The sequence below is a fragment of the Mauremys mutica genome, chromosome 16 (genome assembly GCF_020497125.1).
Source record: "Mauremys mutica isolate MM-2020 ecotype Southern chromosome 16, ASM2049712v1, whole genome shotgun sequence".
Classification (NCBI taxonomy): domain Eukaryota; kingdom Metazoa; phylum Chordata; order Testudines; family Geoemydidae; genus Mauremys; species Mauremys mutica.
The window spans coordinates 21789518-21809795 of NC_059087.1; the positions used below are offsets into that span (position 1 = coordinate 21789518).

At 45.6% G+C, this 20278-nt stretch overlaps 1 protein-coding gene across 3 annotated transcripts in view; it reads right to left on the minus strand.

Annotated features, from left to right (window-relative positions):
• Positions 1-14806, minus strand: part of SLC5A1 (solute carrier family 5 member 1) — a 55304-nt gene extending 40498 nt beyond the window's left edge. Inside the window, exons 1-3 of one of the 3 annotated variants that reach the window (XM_044990467.1) lie at positions 13565-13598; positions 10977-11110; positions 2705-2807 (exon numbers count right to left, since the gene is read on the minus strand). Coding sequence is in view for 1 of the 3 variants with exons in the window: in XM_044990466.1 (XP_044846401.1) it covers positions 2168-2254 (87 nt within the window). In the remaining 2 variants the exon portion in view is untranslated. Of the gene's footprint in view, positions 1-2167; positions 2559-2704; positions 2808-10976; positions 11111-13564; positions 13599-14710 lie in introns of those variants that run through there. The other 2 variants (XM_044990468.1, XM_044990466.1) reach the window with 2 other exon arrangements.
• Positions 14807-20278: the final 5472 nt, after the last annotated feature.

The following is a 20278-nucleotide window of genomic DNA, read 5'->3' on the forward strand; positions in this document are numbered from 1 at the left end:
AGGAATCTACTGCATGGCATTTAATCTTTCCTGTTCTGATAAGCTCATCAAGGTACCTGCACTTATTAGCCTTTCTTCACTTACTTAACAGAGTAGCAGTTAAGAATTACTTTCCTCGCTCTCATTTTATATGTCAGGAGTGACTTTATGGAAAGTTTCCCTCACATTTTTCACAGGGCCTGATCCAAAACCCTTTGCAAACAATGATTCTTTGGATTGGGCCCAGAGAGGGTGTGAGAAAAAGTGAGCCAGATCATTGATCCTAATATAGAAGAAAATAAAACAAACAGGGGCATGTTTCACTACATACAATAGTTGAATCAAGAGACACGTTTAACATTAAGCTTCCTAGAAACTATTCAGAACTACAAACTTCAATGCTCCAGTGCCTGACATGCCACCTATCAGCCCTATTCTGCCCTCTGAGTTTATGTTACAAAGAATTACAGTCAATAACAAATTACAATAATCATACTTCAGGTCAGATTGTACCTTTAAGGCACAAGCCTGGTTCCCTCCCAGAGCCCCCCCAAGATGCAATAGAGGCATTTCTGCCACAAACTCTCCTTAGAGGAGAGCATGCTGCACCCTTCTGAGTCAATGGACAGCTTGGCTGGCTAGAGTGGGCTGATGAGGGTTGGGGGGACTCCTGGTCCTGCCTCCTCCCCATTCTTCCCTGCTCCTTTGAGGTTGCTTGCGCCCCAGTGTGCACTAGGAAGAAGCAGTGCTCTCATGAAAGGTCTGGGCCCTCAATTGTGTTTTGCTCTGCGGGAGGTGGCAGGGGGAATAAATGGACAGACTGTCTGGTACAATCCAACCCTTGGCATCCAATACACTCAGCCAGAGGTACAGGTGCAGGTACTTCACATCTTCAAAGTGCTGAACAAACATTAACTAGTTCATTGGCATCAAAAGTTAATCACTTTTTAAAACTCTGTCAGGCTGCTAGTGTGGAAGATTTTGCCTGCAGCTGCCTGCTCTGTTCTATGGCATGGACTCCTGGGTTATTTCAGGGGAGTGCACAGGTCACTGAGGGGCAGGTTTCCCTGACTCATTCTGTTAACTGCTGGCTCTTTCCTCAAGGCACTAGCAGAATTTTTCAAAAGCACAGTCTCTGATGTCTCCTCAGATAGAATACAGACACTGTTCCTGAAAGGGATATCAGCTCTTTAATCTAGTGACACCCAAGTGTTTTCCGCTAAGGTAGCATTAGTACAAATACTATCTGTCCTTTTCCTTTGAACCGTGCAGGATCAAGACTTACTCTAATAGGACAATATCTGCCTTTCACCTATTAGGTGCAAAATAATTCTCTCTTTAAGGCTGCAGTCTCTGTACTTCCCTCTGCATCATCAGCATGCTTCAGGAGGAGTCACCATCGTATCTGGGCTTTAAACAGAAAAGACCCTGCACCAGCAGCACTTGTCCTCACTGAGATTTGTTCCTCCTCAGTGTCTAAATGCACCTGCTCTCCGCAGTGAAATTCTACTGATGAAAAGTTGTCATTCTCCTGTGTCCAGACCTTGTCTGTGCTCTCATCCATTTCATATCCATCCTGCAGCAATGCCCATCTCCCGCTCCATTACCATCTCTCCTCCGCCTTTAGCTCTATTCCAATCCACACCATTTACAACTCAGTCCAGTACTCACACCCACCTTCCTACCACAATCAACCCCACTGCAATCCCCATTCACCCCACCTCTCATGCTTCACCCCAACTACTACTCCATCACAAATTCCCATTTGCAGGCTCCTCTGCTCCATCCCCACTCACCCCCGCTACCATCCCATTCCTATTTTCACCCCTACTCTGTTCCTTACCATGTCCCCACTCTAATCTGCTAAAAATGTCTACTTCACCATTATCCTGATCTCCATCCATTGGCCCTCTCCTATAGTCCCTTCCCCATCCATACCTCTCCCTCACCTCAGCCCTATCTATTCTCCCCTCCACTACCATTTCTTCATCTTCACCCCCAATCCAGATCTCATACCAGGTCCTGCTGCCCCACTGAAGCCCAACTTAATCCCCATCCTGCCACCTTTCACCCCATCCCCCAGTTAAGCAGCAGGCAATTTACACAATTATAGTTTTAATATACAAAGCCATTCTCCTAAAACCCAATAAACCACGCTTTCATTAAGAAAAAAAAAATCCAGACATACCCATAGTCCCACTGCTAGGACTACCACAAAATAGATGACTATAACTGAGATGTCAGCAGGGTTATTGATTTTTTCGGAGGAGTCCATCCTGCCTGCTTCTCCAGCGGCTTTCCTCCTTGGCTTTCCTCCTTCTTCTCGCCTTATAATGTCTCTCACAGACTTCAGGTTAATGATAAACCCCTGTCGTCCCCCTCTGTCTTGTATAATATATAACTTTAGATTCACTTGTATGGGTACAAAGTGAAGCTGATCCTCTTTCCTTAGCTGTGACTGTCTCCAAAAAACTGCTCTCCTATTACAGCTGTTGCTGATTTCAGAGCCAAAGAGCGACCCGAATTCACATCCCCTGATGAAGGTGCTCAGAGTTGTTGCAGACGGAGAGCAGGTGTCTGGGAAGGAGTGAGCTGTGGAAGGAGTGGCTTGGACATAATATACCCAGTGTATGCACCTCACTGTTTGCAGATACTCTTCCTGGATAGGTTGTTCCTGTAAATCTGGTCATGGAATTAATTGTTTCCTTGAGAAATTGATACTTACCAAGCCCAAAGAAAGAGTGACTGACACTTAGGGAAACCCCACAGTTCCATGAGCCATCCCTCATTCCAGCAGGAATAAACAATGGAGGTACAGCCCAGCATTTCTGGAACAAGACAATAGGAAGCCACTATTACATCTACACCTTTATAGCGTTGTGTCTCAGACATAAATTTGAGATACAGAAATGAATGCCTCCCCCACCCCCACCCCCCGCAGTGTTCAAAACCAGGATTTTTGTTCTGCCCACTGTGGCAAGCTATGATGTTCTAATTCCAGATTTGAATAACCCCCAAAGTTTGGTGTTGTTTACATATGGTCTCATATGCAGTTATTTATTCTTTCTTGGACTTGAAAATTAGACCAAACAAAATGACCTGATGCAAAAGAGAACTCAAAGATGTGGGGCAGGCTGTGATTGTCCATGGAGCTTCTAAGTCACTCAGAAACAGCCCCTGAAAAGGGAAGTTTCCTCAGATCCCTGTGATCTTCTCTCATTGAGCAGGAGGTGGATATCACATCCAATATCAGAGGGGTGCAGGAGACGTAGGCAATAGACAGGTGTAAGAATTTCAAGGCTCTGGGGATATCTGAAAGTCTGTCTCCATCTTTGCTTTACCCCACGCAATCATAATTCATTTACAGTTCAGTAGGCTGCCAGCCAGAAATTGATTGCCACGTTATATTTACCCTAAGGAGAATGAACAGTACAGAACATATAAAGCATAGCGGGCTTCATTGTGATCTTGTACTGGTTATACATCATTGATTTCAGTGGAATTACTCCTGATTTTCAGAAGTGCAACTGAGATCTGACCCTCTGTTAGGGAAGCCTTTCCAAGGTGTAATTATCCTGTAACATTTTGCTTTTTTTATTATTAGTAGTAGTAATAGTAGCTAAACAGAAGCATATCTATATGTAAAATACCATAACAAAGGACCATTAATCTGAAGTTATAGTGTAAAACAAGAACTCCGTCTTTCTCATCTATACATTGCAATGAGAAAGGCACCTACAAATTTCCTACAAAATGCTATCCTCTGATAATTTAGGCACCTCTTCAGCACAGACTTTTATTTGTTCTACAGACAGGCAGTGAAAATGCTGTTTGTAAAGCCAATAGGTGAAAAAAAATAACCTTAAGAGCTGCTTAGCACCCACAATTCCCATTAACTTCAACCTTTCCTGTTGTCTGCTCCAGAGAAAAAGGTCTTATTTACTAACCCTAATTACCAGGCAACAGTTTGTCTAAGGTAGGCTGTTGCTGGCCTTTCATACAAAGGCTGATGCAAATGGATTCCCATGTGTCCTTGTAACAAATGGATTGTTTTAATTTTCACTCATTCTTAGTTCATGAATTGAATCCCAGTTTCAGCTACTGTAGCCACAACAAACCTTAACATAAGAAAATAGTAGGTTGTGGAGCACGTGGGCCTGATTCTCCACTGCCTTGCCCCCTGAGTTGTCATCCACCCCTGTGCAAACCATCACTAAAGAGACTGTAAGATGCTACTACTGGCATAAGTGAGTGGGGAATTCTGCTTTACACCCACTACACACACATTGGCCAGGTCTAGACGATTCCACAACATGCAAAGACAGGAGAGACTCAAACCCCAAGAATAAATAATCACACAATTCACATCTTTACCTGTGGTGGCTGTATTGGTATGGTTTTGCTTTCTCCATGTCAGGTACAGACATAACTGGGACACTGATTACAGACTGGCTGTGAGGTAAACACAATGCTTGTGCCTCCATATCCTCATACCTGCAGTTCATCGGGAATCCCACAGAGGCGTTGTACTCAGCACTATGTCAGCACAGAACAGCCTCTCTCACACACAGCACAGACAAAGTCAGCCTGTGGAATTCACTGCTGCGGGCTGTCAAACACTCAGGTACTCTAACTCAGTGTTTCTCAACAACCGGTCCGTGGACCGGCGCCGGTCTCAGATTTCCCTGACACAGCTTAGGAAGGCAGCAAGCCTGTTCCCGGCATCAAAAAGGTTGAGAAACACTGCTCTAGCGGGTTTTAAAGAAAAGATTGGCCAACAATATTTGTACTTATGCATGCACAGATACAAGTAACTAAACTTCCTGCTGCAAGGTGAGAGCTTCTCAGCAGAGGGCAAGAAAGAATCTCTTCCACCACACACTCCTGAGCAGGGCATTCACAACTAGCTAGGTGCATTATTGGTAAGGCTACGATTAAGTCACGGAGTTCACGGCAGTCACAGAGTCCGTGTCTCTACCGGGCCTCTGTGACTTTTTCAGCTTCAGCTGTCAGCAGCTGGAGCCGTGGCTGGGGCTGGAGCCAGGGCTCTGCTCCCCACAGTAACATAGCCCCACGGTGGGGGCCGCTGCTGGGGTCATGTGCCCCTCTGCCCCACAGCCAGGGCCATCCCTAGTGGGGTGTGGGACCCGAGACAAACCCCACTCCACCCCTTTCCCCAAGCCCCTGCCCCCAGCCCACCCCTGCTCTGCCTCTTTCTGGCTTCTGCCCCTTCCCCCGAGAGACACTGGAAACTGGTGGGACAGGGCAGGGCGCTGGGGTCGCTGCTGCCGCTTCCCACCAGTGAGTGTGGGCCTGACCCCCACTGCCATTGCCAGGCCCTCTGCTAACTCCCCAGGCCAGCCTGGCCCCCTGCACCCTAACCCCACCTCCCCGGGCCGGCCTAGCACCCTCTCGCACGACACACACACAGAGCTGTCCCTAGGGTATGGCAATTCAGGGCGGCCGATACGGGCCCCCCCCCAAAGCGCAGGGGCTGGGCTGGCTGCCCAAATTTGCCATCTCGTAGGGATGGCTCTGCCCGCGTCTTGCGCCGAGAGCTGCTGCCAGGGCCGTGCGCCCCTGCCCCACGGTGGGGGCTGCAGCTGGATCTGTGCGCCTCTGCCGCAGCTTGTCCAATTATTTTCAGAAAAGTTTTGTTTGTTGCCCCTCACCTGTCTGTGACTTTTACTAAAAATCATCGTGACAAAATCTTAGCCTTAATTATTGGACATTTTCATCTTCCTGAAGTACCAGCTCCAAAACTGGACACTACTGGAAGCAGGACACCAGACTTGAGTGACCAACAATCTGATTCACTATGGAAAATCCAACATTCTTTTCTATGGGGCCAATTCAACTCCCTACGTCTACAGGAGACTTTCCACTGATTTTAATGGGAGTGGGATCAGTCTAGAGAGACTATATCAGCATAACACGCAGAACCGGAAAAATGTCCTGAGCCTGAAACTCAGCTGTCACACCATCCACCACTGCTAACCCTGGTTCGGTTCCATTCTGTGTTTACAATATTAGGAAACCTAGTATACATGGTAACTGGGGCTGCAGGCATTTTTAGGTCCATGCTGATTACATTTGCACTCAGTAGGACTGGATAAAATGCTGGTGATGAATCTACATTATGGTTCCCAATGTGCTTCACCATTTGAGAAGAAGCTGCATTCGCAACAGTGGGAAATTTTCTAAACAGGACACTAGAGCAACCAGCACACACTTAATACCTCCCTCTTTTTATTTGTATTTGTGTTCATCCATTACCTGATTTATATCTCACTAAACTCTACACCTTCCATAGACTAGCTCAACAGCATGATTTTAATCCATGCCTACACTTCATTATTATATCCCCTATCCACTTTCACCTGACCGGGGTAAGTGCTGAAGAATAACACTCCACAAATAGTCACTCAAATTTTTACATGAATTTGCTTTGGACACACAATGTGTTTGCTTCCCATGAACATTTACGTTATTGAATAATTGTTAAATAGTGATAACCATTGACAATAGTTAGAACAAGGGCTGCAAAATCTTTTTCCACAAAGCTCAGCCAGCGAGGCAATCCCAACCTGTTGCACCTTCTAACAGGTCACTTTTGCATCCCCACACAGCTTTGCTTGTCCATTGCGAACGTCATATGCAACAGCAGTGTTATTTCATTCCTGGACCCCAGACAGTTCTGTTGATGCCCCTTGCTTCTCTTGACTCAAAATGCCTCTGCTAGTCCAATCTTCAGGCCTCTCTCCTCAGCAGATAATTATTGTGATGAATAGTGTGGTAGGCATGTGATGTAGATAAATAGCCACAAGTGTGAAATACAGGCTTGTTGATAATATTGCATTTAACAGTGTACATTGATGTAGTTTTTCGGTGGGGATTGGAGCCCACAAAAAGGTTTAACAGCACTGCAGATGCATCTAGTTGAGGACTGAGTTGGTTAACCGATGAGAATAAATTCTCTTAAACATGCTGTACTAGTAACAGCAGATGCTCAAATCCTTTTGCTGATGAGGAAGGTTCTATGAGATAAAATGGGTTTCTTGTTGCAATGCAAAACAGTCACAGGGAAGGCAGAGGTGAAAGTAAGCCGGTATGGTCCGGTCCAGTGTACCGGCAAGAGCCAGTACACCGTGCTGGACTGCACCGGCTTCCGCGGCGGGGATTTCAAGGGCTCTGGGCTCCCTGCAGAGTCCTTTAAATCTCACCCACAGCTCGGCGCCCAGGCTGTGGCCGGGATTTAAAGGGCTCGGAGCTCCCGTGGCTGCAGGGATCCCAGAGCCCTTTAAATTCCCCCCCGCAGCTCCAGCAGCCGGGCTGGGGTCAGAATTTAAAGGGCCCGGAACTCCACGGTGGCCGGAGCCCCGGGCCCTTTAATTTTCCCCTGAGCCCCAGGGGCTCCCAGCCACCTCTGCAGCTGAGAGCCCCGGGTTGATTTAAAGGCCCTGGGGCTCCCAGCCACAGCCGGTGGCCCAGGGCCTTTAAATCTCAAGATGCACCGCCTCTTCTGGCTGAGGCCACGCCTCTTCCAGATGAGGCGACACACCCCTCAGGACTCCTGCAGTTCTGGTAAATCCTGTAAGTTACTTTCACCCCTGAGGGAAGGTGACACACCTGCCCAGCCCTGGGAAAAATCCAGGCACTTTGGACCGCAGGTGGCTGAGGCTGGTGCCCTCCCAAGTACACGCTCTTAGGAGAGGACTTAATGTTCTGGGGAGGAGTTCTGACACAGTCTTACAAGAGCTGGCCACCCCCAGACTAAAATGTCAGATCATCCCTTGTTGTTAGCCTTCCTCCTGAAGGTGGCAAATGATGCTGAAAATAATAAGTAAAACAATAAATGATAAAACACAAGCAAAAAGAGAATTTTACTAGTGATTAATTAGATTACCTGAAGCCCACAGATTACCTTCATGTCAGAGAGGTAAACAGCTGATACTTTGAACCATCATCCCACATGAGGAAGCCTCCAAAAATGGAATTATTCAGGATGGGAAGTGACAGGGCTTATTCTCGGGAGTGACACTGGAAATGGCATGGAAACGGGCATCTCCACTAAGCTTCTTCTGACCATCACTCTGCAGTAATATATTCTATCATGGTAGAGAACTCATCAATGGCATCATCCCTCTTTATACACAGTGGCCTATATACAGTGGATAAGGGGCAAACCAAGCTGAAAACATGCAGATATTTTACTCCCATATGCAGGAAGCCATGCCGCAGGTTGGTATATTCCCTTCTCTCCATTTCCTGGTTGAGTCTTTATCCATTTTTAATAATATTGAAGTTTATTTAAGGAAACTACCCTGGGATGGTGCTGAATGCAACATATCACTAGTACTAATCAGGAAGTGTCTGGAAGTGGACAAGACAGGAGTTCATAGGCTTCCAATGGGTTTTGCTGAGATGGCTCTAATAATATGGCAGCTGAAGGACAGCAGATGTGGAACACTTATTGTCGCTTCTCTAGTGCTAGGTGTTTACACCTTTGTGCAGTCTTGTTTATTATGAGCAATATTTGAATTTGACTAATTTGAGCAATTTCACAGAAGGGGAGCAAAATGATGACAGTTTGAAAATTAAACCTGTGTGAGGGATTTTAAAAAATAGAAATGTATAGTTTAGCGAGAATGGAAGACAGTAACCCTTGTCTAAAAGGATGTCAAAAAGAAGATTGGGCTCATTTATCCTCATTAGCTCAGAAGAGCAAATCAAGAAGCAACAAGCTTAAGTTATGCACAGGAAAAGCTTAATAATTACATCACAGTTTTAAGATCTGGACAACAGGTGAGGTTATTTCTTTTCTGGGAGAGAAATGAATGGCTATGAACACAAAATACTGTATTTCTAATCTAATTTTCAACCAAGTATCTATCGTTGGATAGGGCTATTGGAAGACAAAATCAGAGTGCAGCTTATAATGCACAAATGTAGCACAATTGAATTCAAACAAGCAGCTATTTTCAAACCTTCAGCCAATTAGTGATCTCCACCTATCTATGCGTTTATAATGTGCCCATCTCCATGGTATCTGAGCATTACCAGGATTATAAAAGCAAACAGTACAAAGATTGTATTCTGCCCAGGTGACATCCTGAGAAAACAAGTGAGATAAAGCTGTTTTTTGTTTAGTTTATTAATTCATTTTTATTTTAGTTTTCGTCATTTGCCATTTTCAGAGGTTACTGTGGGAAAGCTAAGAACGAGACACGGAACGGGCATTTCCATCTCAGAGTACTAAATTTTACAAGACTATGTTCTAACTCCTCCCTAAGAGATTAAAAATCCCAGCCCAAGAGTATGTGCCTGGAATGGCAACACCCTCAATAACCAAAGGGCCAAAGCAGCTGGGTTTTTCTAAGGGCTGTGCAGGGGTGTCACCCGCCTTGTCTGTTTCACATTGCAACACAAAACCTATTTAAACTCAGTGACCCTCCCTCTTAAAAACAAGAGCATGAGTGTCTTCTGTTACCAGTACATCATGTTTCAGAACACTCAACAATTAACCCAGGGGTTCTCAGACTTTTCTACTGGTGACCTCTTTCACACAACAAGCCTCTGAGGGCAACCCCCCTTATAAACTAAAAACACTTGTTCATATATTTAACACTATTATAAATAGTGGAGGCAAAGTGGGGTTTGGGGTGGAGGATCACAGCTCATGACCCCCATGTAATAACCTCACAACCCCCAGTTTGAGAACCCCTGAATAACCCAACGGGACACTGAACTAGGTGCATCTGCAGTGGCTGATAATACTTTCCATAGGCTCTCTTCCCAACCTAAAATATGTTTCCTGATGAAGTATTATAGCAATAAATGGGAATTTGCCACTTCTGTCACAATTACAAGAACAACTAAATAATGGAAAGGACTACCAAGAATGGATGCAGAATCACCATCACATCACTCACAACTATGTCTATGAGGGATGTTTTAGGAATAATTAAGTCTCCACTGATACAATACAGGGCAACAAAGTCTAGTAGATGATTTTCTCAATGTCCCTTCAACCCTACATGATTCCCTGATTGTTATAATAATGAAAACACCATTTACTGGTAGTTGGATTTTGTTTGAAATAAACAATCAATCATTCTAAAACAATGGATGGCACCGCTCCTGTGGAGCTGCTTTGATAGCTCTAGAGCCGTAAGCAGTAGCAATTATATTATTATTATTTATTACATTTGACAGTTTTATTTGATTAAAGAAATCTCAGAAGGAAATGGAAAATATAATCTGCTAATGTATGAGTCTGATATCTATTATTTGCTCTACAGAATCCTTGAAACATTTCAGCTAGCCTCTTATTTGTGCTTTGTTTTGAAAATTAAAAGAAGGAAATCTGAACAACACTGCTATCTCCTTGAGGCGCAAAATTTTGAAACCTATGGGAAAGCTCTAAGCTACAGCAAACCCTTTTGGGGGTGGGGGTGGGGGAGAAGGTGGGATAGTGAGAGAACCAGAGGAAAGACTATTAGATGAGTATGAATTAGAATAGGTAGTAAGCACATTTAATACACGTTACTTAATTGTTCCAGCAGCATAAAGGCCCCAGAAACAGCCCTCAAGGATTATCCCCAACATAAGGGAGATCCATGGCAGCAGAGCTAACAGAATGGCCCCAGATCACCTATCACTCCAGAGGTAGAAGAGTCCACAGTTAGACAATATATTAAATGATCAAGCCACAAGTTTTATTAGCTTGTCAGTAGGACTTCTTAGAAGAGACAGACGGATGGACTGAAATTGAAAACAAGAACAGCAGACCTATCCATACCAAAAGAAGAAAGGAAGGAACAGAAAGAGAGAGGAGCACAGCAAAAAGGAAGAAATCTTCTTTTTGTTCTTTTGGATTAGAAGTAATGATCACATTTGAGAGACTGAGAATTGGGAATAATGAACAGGGAAGAACCTTTGCGTACTGAATGAAAACCTTATTAGCCGAATCTGGAAATAAACGTTAGCAAACTTACCCCACTGTCCAGATGTTTCTTTCAGCTAGTCCCCAATTTCCTTACACATCCAGAACAGAAAAACAAATGTTTCACACTAAGTGTAGTTTGGCATGTAATAGGGTGATATATAAAGTATCAGTCATTAAGTCACACTGAAAGAAAGAAATTATACACATTTCTATATGTTCAATACCATTTACAGACTTAATGCTGGATTTGTAAAGCTAATCACCTGCTCTTATCTCAGAGAAAAACAACAATCTAGTCTGCTAGCAAACCTGCAGAGTGTTTTGCAGACCCCAGACTATCCCGGCATGGATATCCTTCTTAACAGGTGGTGACGTGACAGAAGCCAGAGTAGCTACCTGCTCTGGTAATCACAGAGGATGTGGACATAATATGAAGATTCCAAAAATACTGATGATCACAAGAATCCTCAGTGACCCTGGACCAGATCCTGAGAGCCTCAGGCAACCTTCCACTGAATTACATAGTAGTTTTGCCTCAATAAAGACCCATTAAAACCTGAGAGGAAGGAACATCGCATTGACTCCTGAAGTGAAGCAATACAGTGATTAATCCAAGAGATCAGCCCTGTGCTCTACTGCTAAAATTCTTGAAGTAGAAGGAACCAGTGGATCCCACAGAACTGACTCTGTAAGAGGCACTTGGGATGACAAATATTATAGGCTTTTTAACACAGCAAAGAGTGACCTCATCTGAGTAAAGCAATAGTTAATCTGATCTCTCTGATATGAGAGTGCCCAGTTACATAGTATGTGTATGAATGTGAGTGTCTCTATGAGTGTTTTAGCATGGAAATGCATGTATAAGTGTTGGCATATGGATTGGTGAAAGTCTTTCAGAGACTGTAACTGAGGCAAGAGTAAGTTGTTTATGTTCTATGGGTGTGCATTTGACAATACCAGTGTACAGGAAGTACTCCATCCTCCCAAATGAAAGGCAAAGCTTATGATTAGTCTCTCTCTATGGTCCTTTCTATACTAGGGACATTTTTAAAAATGTCTAACTGTTGCTACTACTAATCAGCTCATCTAGTGTTGGCAAGGCTGAGAGCCCTGGTATAGGCAGACTGTTGGTGTTTTAAATGTTACCTTTAAACTTCTGCTTAGAGCTCTTCTAATTGAAACAGTGGCAGCAGCAGCCACTGGGCCTTCTGTGTGCTCCCAGTGTTGCTAGGAGCTGAACCAATGTCAGCAACGGTAGGAAAAGTGGAAAATGTCCCTAGTATAGATAGAGTCTATGGATTTTTTATAAAGGGGCAATGAGGATCTGACATGTTCTAACACCAGGGGCGGCTCTAGGCACCAGCAAAACAAGCTGGTGCCTAGGGCGGCAAAATGTAGGGGGCGTCCCCTGCCGCCGGGGAGGGCGGGAGGCTGGGCTGGCGGACCTGCCGCAGTCATGCCTGCGGGAGGTCCACCGGAGCCCCGGGACGAGTGGACCTGCCACAGGCATGACTGCGGAGGGGGCGCTCGTCCCGCGGCTCGGCTGGACCTCCCGCAGGCATGACTGCGGCAGGGCAACCGGAGCCGCGGGACCACGGCACCCGCCGCAGTACTGCCTGCGGCAGGTCCGCTCGTCCCGGGCTCCGGTTGACCTGCCGCAGTCATGCCTGTGGGAGCTTAACCGGAGCCGCGGGAAGAGGGGACCCGCCGCAGGACCGGGGAAGGGTGGCGCAGCGCACCGCGCTGCTTGGGGCAGCCTGATTTCTAGAGCCGCCCCTGTCTAACACACACAGCTGTTGTGCTCATGCACAATAAAGAACAAACCTTCTGGCTGGTAGCTAGGCCCTCCCTTATTCCCACCCATAGATGGGATCAGTTGGTAGGAAGGGGAAGGAACACGCACAGCAGCTGTAACCACTGGGATGCACAAATCAGCAGGGAAAAGATGGAATGTCCTCAAGAGCACGCTGGTTTCCAAGGGCCACGTCTTCCTCTAAGTCAGTGGTCCCCAAAGTGTGGGGCACGCCCCCCTAGGGGGCATGGAGGAGAGTTCAAGAGGACACAGCGGGGCCCAGGCCAGCCCCCATCGGCAGTGACGAGGGAGTGCCACCCAGCCCCACTCTGCCTCAAGCTCTGCTCTGGCTCTGCCCCAGCTTTTGGCCTGAGCCTTGGCTCCTGGCTCCCAGCCCAGCCACAGCTCTGGCCCCCTTACCTCTGCCCGTGCCCCCCCACCCAGGAGCCTCAGCCCCACTTCCAGCCCTGGCTCCCAAATGTAACTCCCAGGGTGAGGCCCAGACAGGGGTAAGGTGGGGGCGTGATGTGAAAAGTTTGGGGACCACTGCTCTAAGAACTAACAGCCCAAAACAGACAGCAATCCAGCTTAACTGCCTAAGAAAGAATTCCTCCCTCCATGTAGAGACACTATAGGAGGCTTTTCCAGAAGAAAGGAGATGTGGCTGGAGCAATGTTACACTTTGGTTATTCCCTACAGCTGGAAATGTGATTTGTGGCCACAACCCCCTGAATCTGCTCTATGTTGTATCAGGGTCCAAACAACCCTCTGGATAGCCATAGGATTGGAAGGGAAGAAGAGTGGTGTAAAATCATTACTGCATCATCCGCTCCCTTGCTCCTCACCTATGTCAGGCACTGCTCCAGTGCTGCTGAGGATCTGGGCTGTAGCCTTTTATTGTATTTAAAGTGAACATAGTGATGTTGTATTATACCATCACGGGTTCAGCTCCAGATGCTACAGTTTCAAGCTCAATAGAGTGAAATTGCCTCTGGCGCTTCTCTCAAATTTGGAGGCTCTAGGAACACACAGAGTCCAAGGATAATGACCACAGACACAATCACAAGTACAAAGTACTATGTGTATGACAAGCTACATTAAAGCAATAAGTAAAGTTACAATTACCCATTCATATAGAAATCCTACAAAAACCTATGCAATAATTATAACTGTAGTTATATTCATATCCTCAAAGCTATTCTAGGGTCCGATGGACCTCTCACTAACTGATCATCAGTAGAGGGATAGTCCCTGCTGGGGTTTTCACAGGGATATTCCCTTGGGTCTTCCCACTCTTACAATACTGTATAAAAGAGGATTCTCTGGTTGGGTAACTCTGACTAATTCTGTAATTCTACATCTAACACCTTATGCATATGCATTAAGGTGTCAGCCCTCTTTTCCTTATCTGTACTTCCATACCCCATGAATATTGGGGTGCCCTGTTTTTCATAGGTTGTTTGTAATTCCTCTTATTCTCCTTAGCATCTACACATGACATATACTCTACGGTCAAGACATTCAAAGATGTTACAATCAGGTTTCTCGTTGTCTTGGACAATACATTGTAACCTACTGCAATACATTTTTTCATAACCTCATCTATTCACACATCTTATGCGGTAACCTTGTGACCTTGTTGGCATAGGGTTATTCCTAGATCACTCAACTCACATTAAGCATTCTTAAGCCTATGACAGTCTGGCTAATCTAAAATCTGACAGGTCTCAGCCTGTAGGCCTTGTGTTTCAGCCATGCTTTACTAATATTCTACTTCTATATTCCTACAATTTAAATCTATTCAGCATACATTGATTGTACATGAAATAGCATATAAATTGACCATAACATCACAAAGTTCATTTTATCATCCATTTATCATTGCACTAATTGGCTATAGCCCGTAAGTCTATCCAAAGAATGGGTGTCATTTCTAGTCCTGCAAATAATATCCCTTCTAAGAAAGGACTCCCTTTTGCATCTCAACTTACTGTCCATTGCCGATGATGTACCTGTTTCTCTCGGAAAGTACTCTCTCCAAAGAGTAATGGTTTTCATTTGTCAGATGCATTGCTCACTTTCCAGATTATTTCCAGAAGAGACCTATTTTTACATCAGGACACATATTACATTAGTCAGTTCACAGTAAACAACAACATTGTGTAGAAACAGTAACAAAATTGTGTACGGGAAAGCAAAGCCAATTTGGTAGGGCGGGGGGCTGGATGGAGAGGAACTGAGGAACCTCCTGAGATTACATCATTTTTGTTTACTAATAACAAAGAGCCAAGGCTGCCATATCTCCACCATATTGATTCAAGTCATCCAATTTCCCTCTCTAAACCAAGAGAAGGAAGCTATTGGGCCTCATTGGGAAATAGAAAACAAATTTCCATTAAAGCTTGTACAGGTAACAGGACATAATAGGCCTACCTGTCTCCAAGGTAAAACCACCAACACAGGAAAGAGTCTGAGACTCGTATCACAATTTAACTGGGTCAGGCAGCTCATTAAACAGCCTGAAAGCTCAGAACCCCGTGAAATTTTTGGCCCGAAACTGATGTGACAGGTCATAACTAGACCTGGCCAATCTTCATCTTCTCCATAGCAGTACTGATTTTATTACTTGCATTTCATGTTGTAATTATTATGTATTTAGCTACATCTTAGAACACTTAATCACTTGTGACGGAAAACTTACACCCATAAATTTATTACACCAGACATAATAGGCTTCCAGAAATTTGCATAAGCAAAGGCATCCAGAAGATGTAAGAGCTATTAAACATAGCTCCTGAAAGTCCAGAATACAGACAAGAATACTGCCAAATGAGCTGAGTATTAACATAACAAGGAAGTTAAGTATTTTGATGACAGCTTCCTAACATACACGCCCACAAGATAGGAAGATCGTTAGCCACAAATGCTGATACAACAGCCTTTGCAAATTTCCCAGTTTGAACTTCTGTAACAGGGGAGATGGGTATTTCTAGATAGTGTGCTGCATTCCAAAGGGTGTGTAAAATGTTGAACAAGTTAACGCAACATGTCTTTGTTCACAAATGCTAGTTTATAGGCCAAATCCTGCAGATCTTTCAGGCAAAACACCCATTAAACCAATGAGAACCTTGTTTAAATAAGGATGGGAAAAAAGAGTTTAGGGTTTGGCCCACATATTGGATTGGCGTTTTATCTGAGCAGAAACTGAAGGAATCAACCCATACTGCAGTGTCATGGTTTGCTCTTTCTGGGCTTAATCCTGAAATCCTTACTCCCCGTTTTCTTAGCCTTTACTCAGGCCAGCATTTTCTGGAGCAATGGGTATTTTGTCTGAGCAAGGACAGAGCTAAGGTGACTAAGGACTTCGGGATTTAACCCGTGAACAGCCCTAGTGTATTGCTTTATTCATTCCAAACACTTTGAGCATCACTTGGAGCCCAAGGTTACCTATCCCAGTTATTGCACTCTGTAACCTTCTTTAGCCCTGAGGGACACTGGTGAAAAAGAGATATTACTTACCTGCACAGTAATGGATGTTCTTCGAAATGTGTAATCTGTGTACATATTCCACAGCTGGTGAATGCACATCCAGTGCACACATGTCGGAGAATTTTCTAGCCAGCGCTATCTATTGGGGCAGCACATGTAACCCTTCCTTTCCTCATTCACTTCACAAAAGGTACAATGGGCAGAGCTGCCTCATCAGAACCAGTTCCTTCACCTCCACAGGAGACTGACATCAGGACTCTGAAGTAGCAGGGATGGCAGGTGGGCTGTGGAATACGTATACGGACTGCTCATCACAAAGAACAACATCAGTTACTGTACAGCTAAGTGACCTCTTCTTTCTTTGACTGCTCATCTGTGTACATATTCCACAGTTGGTGACTCCCACGCAGTAGTATCATTGGGGGCAGGTACAGGAAGTCTCTGTAAATGTAGACTGTAACAGAGCTCTTCCAAATCTTGCAGAGTCCCTGGCTACATTCACCAACTTGTAATGCATCATGAATGTGTGACCAGGTCACTGTTTTCCAAATATTCTCAATTGGCAAGTTTGCTGCAAAGACCACGAAGGTGGAGTGTGCCCTGGTGGAGGCAGCTGTCGCTCTGTCAGGCAGCTGCCTACCTGCTAACCAGTTACATGACCCGTTGCATTGAGTAATCCAGTTTGATATTCTTTACATAGACATGGGCCGTCCTTTGATTCTCTCTGTGTAAGCAAGAAACCACCTGGCAGATTTTTCAAAGGCCTTGTCCAGTCCAGGTAGAATATGGCCCAGTGGATGCCCAGTGGGTGCAGCCTCTGCTCTGCTCTCCCAGCATGAGGCTTGGGGTGGATGATCTTGTTGGTGTGGAATTTGGACACAACCCGGGGAAGAAATCTGGGGTGTAATCTCATAGAAACTTTGGAGACTCTTTGAACACTATGAATGACTGTATAACGTGGCTCAACCATCAGAGTCTGCAGTTCCTGGCCCTCCTGACAGATGTAATTGCCAAGAGAAAGGACACTTTTCTGGCGAGATAGGGCAGTGAGCCCATAGCCATAGGTGCAGAAGGGGCATCCATCAGCTTTGAGAGGACCAGTTTAAAGTCTCACACTGGGGCCATGTCCCTGACTGGTGGGTACAGTATCGAGATGCCCTTCAGGAACCCCTTTGCCATCAGGTGAGAGAAGACTGAGCACTGGTCACTTGGTGGGTGAATCATGGAAATGGCCACCAGGTGAACCCACAGTGAACTCAGAGAGCCCAGAGTTCTTCAGGTGCAGCAAGATCTCCAGTATCCCAGAATGTAAAGGGTATATCTGGTGCTCTTGCACCCAGCAGGTGAACCTCATCCATTTAGAGAGCTAGGTGAACCTAGTGAAATCCTTCCTGCTACTAATAAGGATCTGATGAAAGGCTCTTCTCCACTAGTGTCAACCAGTGAGCAGCCATGCTGTCGAGTGGAGGGAGCTGAAGTTCAGGTGCAAGACTGAGCCCTTGTTCCAAACTAGGTCAGGAATCAAGGGTAGAGGGATTGGCAGTATTCTAGAGAGGTCATGGAGATCCCTGAACCACATTTGGCACAGCCAACCCAGGGATATCAGGAATAATCCAGCTTTCTCTTGCCTGATCTTCCACAGCACTTTGGGGAGCAGGGAAATGGCAGGGAATGTATAGAACAGTCCGTTCATCCATGTAAGGAGAAGAGCATCAGAGAGAGAGCTGGGACTGTGCCCCCTCCTGCATGAACAGAAGCAGCAACGCTTGTTTTTTGCCACTGTTGCAAAAAGGTCCATGTGGGGAACCTCCCCATCGCTGGAAGATGTCCTGAAGGATTCCCTCATGCACTAATCACTTGTGAGTGTTCCGAAAGTATCTGCTCAGGCCATCTCCCTTCACACTGTTCATCCCCGGGGAGGGACTGCTGTCAGGGTAAAGTCCGAAAGCTGGAGGGCCTCCTGGCACAAGACCTGAGACTAGCTCCCTTCCTGCCTGTTTAGATAGAAGACTGATGCCATATTGTCCAGCATTACCAAGAAAGGCCAAATATTATCTGTATATGGACCTGTATTCTAGAATATTTATGCATAAAGCTGTCTTCATAATTGACCACAATCCCTGAACCATGAGACTGCCATAAGCACCCCCCCGCCCATTTGAACATGGAGGTTTCCGTGATCATGGTTTCCATGGGCAAACCGGGGCTGTATGGGTCCCCCTTGCAAACAGTGCCAGGGTCCTTTGATCGGTCTAGTGACTGAAGGGAAATGCATCACTCTGCCTAGGTAATGTGTCTTTTGTGTACTACCCAAGACAACATCCCTGAAGTCACCAGAAGCAGAGCCTTGCCTATGGGATAAGAAATGTACATGCCACCATAAGACCCAATAGTCTGAGCCAGGATCTTACTCACATCACTGGCTGGAACTGCATGCGGAAACAGAGATTGTAGATAAGCAGTTGTCTGCATGCAGAGTACAGCCCCAATCAACTTTATCTGCCATGTAGGTGTCAACAATGACTTCCTTCTCATTCAACAGCAGGCCCATACACACATGAATAGCTAGAGAATAATGTAGGTCTGGACTCGAGATACTGAGTGGCGCCTGTAGTCAGTCAGTCGTCCAAGTAGGGGAACACTTGGACACCTGACTTTCTGAGGCAGGCTGCCACCAACCATAAAAATAAGGACCTTACAGAGAGACTGACGGGTAAAATACAGTATTGGTAGTGACTGTCGTCCAGCACAAACTTCAGGAAGTACTTGTCTGCAGGGTGTATCATGATGTGAAAATTTGCATTCTTGAGGTTGAGGGCTGCATACCAGTCCTTCTGGTCTAGGGAGGGATGATAGACAAGAAAGAGACCATCTTGAACCTGAGTTTCTTGATACAGGTGTTCAAGACTCTGAGGTCCAATATTGGTCAAAGCTGCCCAGTCTTCTTGGGAAAGGGGAAGTACCTTGAGTAGAACCTTCTCTAGACCACCCAAAGGAAAGAGGGGGTGCACTTGTTAAAGCAAGCTTTTGTTGGAAGGGTCTCTGAAGAGGGATGATGAAATTGGGGGGCAAGGGAGAGGAACTGAATGGCATAGGCTCTCTGGACCAAATTCCGAAACCTAGTGGTCTGAGATGATGCTGGAGCAGGCCTGGTGGATGTAAGCCAGACAGTTGCTGAATGGAAGGGAGGGCAAGGATAGCAGAATTAATTGTGTGCTGTCTTCAGGCACCGAATCAGATCTGCTGCCTAGTCAATGCTGAAGCAGGGTGGTACAACTGAGAAGTAGACTTCCCCCATGGATTTTATTCTCATGGGCTTCTGCCTGTGGCCCAGGGGCTCAGACAGCCTATACTGGAAGAAAGGCTGCTACTGATAAGGTTGGGGACTGAGATGACTTCTTTTGGAAGCCAGGGCATAGACCTCCAAGGATCTGCAGGTGGCCCTAGAATGTTAAAGAGGGATCTCATTGCTCTGTCAGTCTTCTTGTGGAAGAATGAGCAGCCCTTGAATGGCAGGTCCTCAGTAGTCGCTTGTAATTCTTTCAGGGTGCCTACTGAGGCTAGCTGGGGGAGCTGAGTGGCATGACCACTATTGCCGTCACCCTGGACACAAAGTCTACTGTGTCCAAGATAGTTTTTTGTGCAGTTCTGGCCAGCAAACAACCATCTGCCAGGATAGTTTGGAAATCATCCCTGCAGTCCTACAGCAATTTGCCAATGAATGATTGTAAGACATACCAGTTAGATGTGGTCATATTTTGCCAAGACTGCCTGGTAGTTTGAGATCCTCATCTGGAGGCTCAAAGTGTAGTAGGATTCCTTCCCTCCAGCAGGTCAAGACACTTTGCCTCCTTGATCTTGAGGATTGTTTTTGATAACCCTGATGGATTCTTTTATTGGCCATCATCATCATTAGGGATCCTGATACCTGGTAAAATCAGAACTGTTTATAGCTGGTAGTCAGGACCTGGTACCACATTTCTGTCCATTTGGACATTGGTGCCAGTGATGCTGGTTTTCACGATAGGGCTTTCATAGGATCCAGTAGCCCCTCATTGATCAGGATGGCT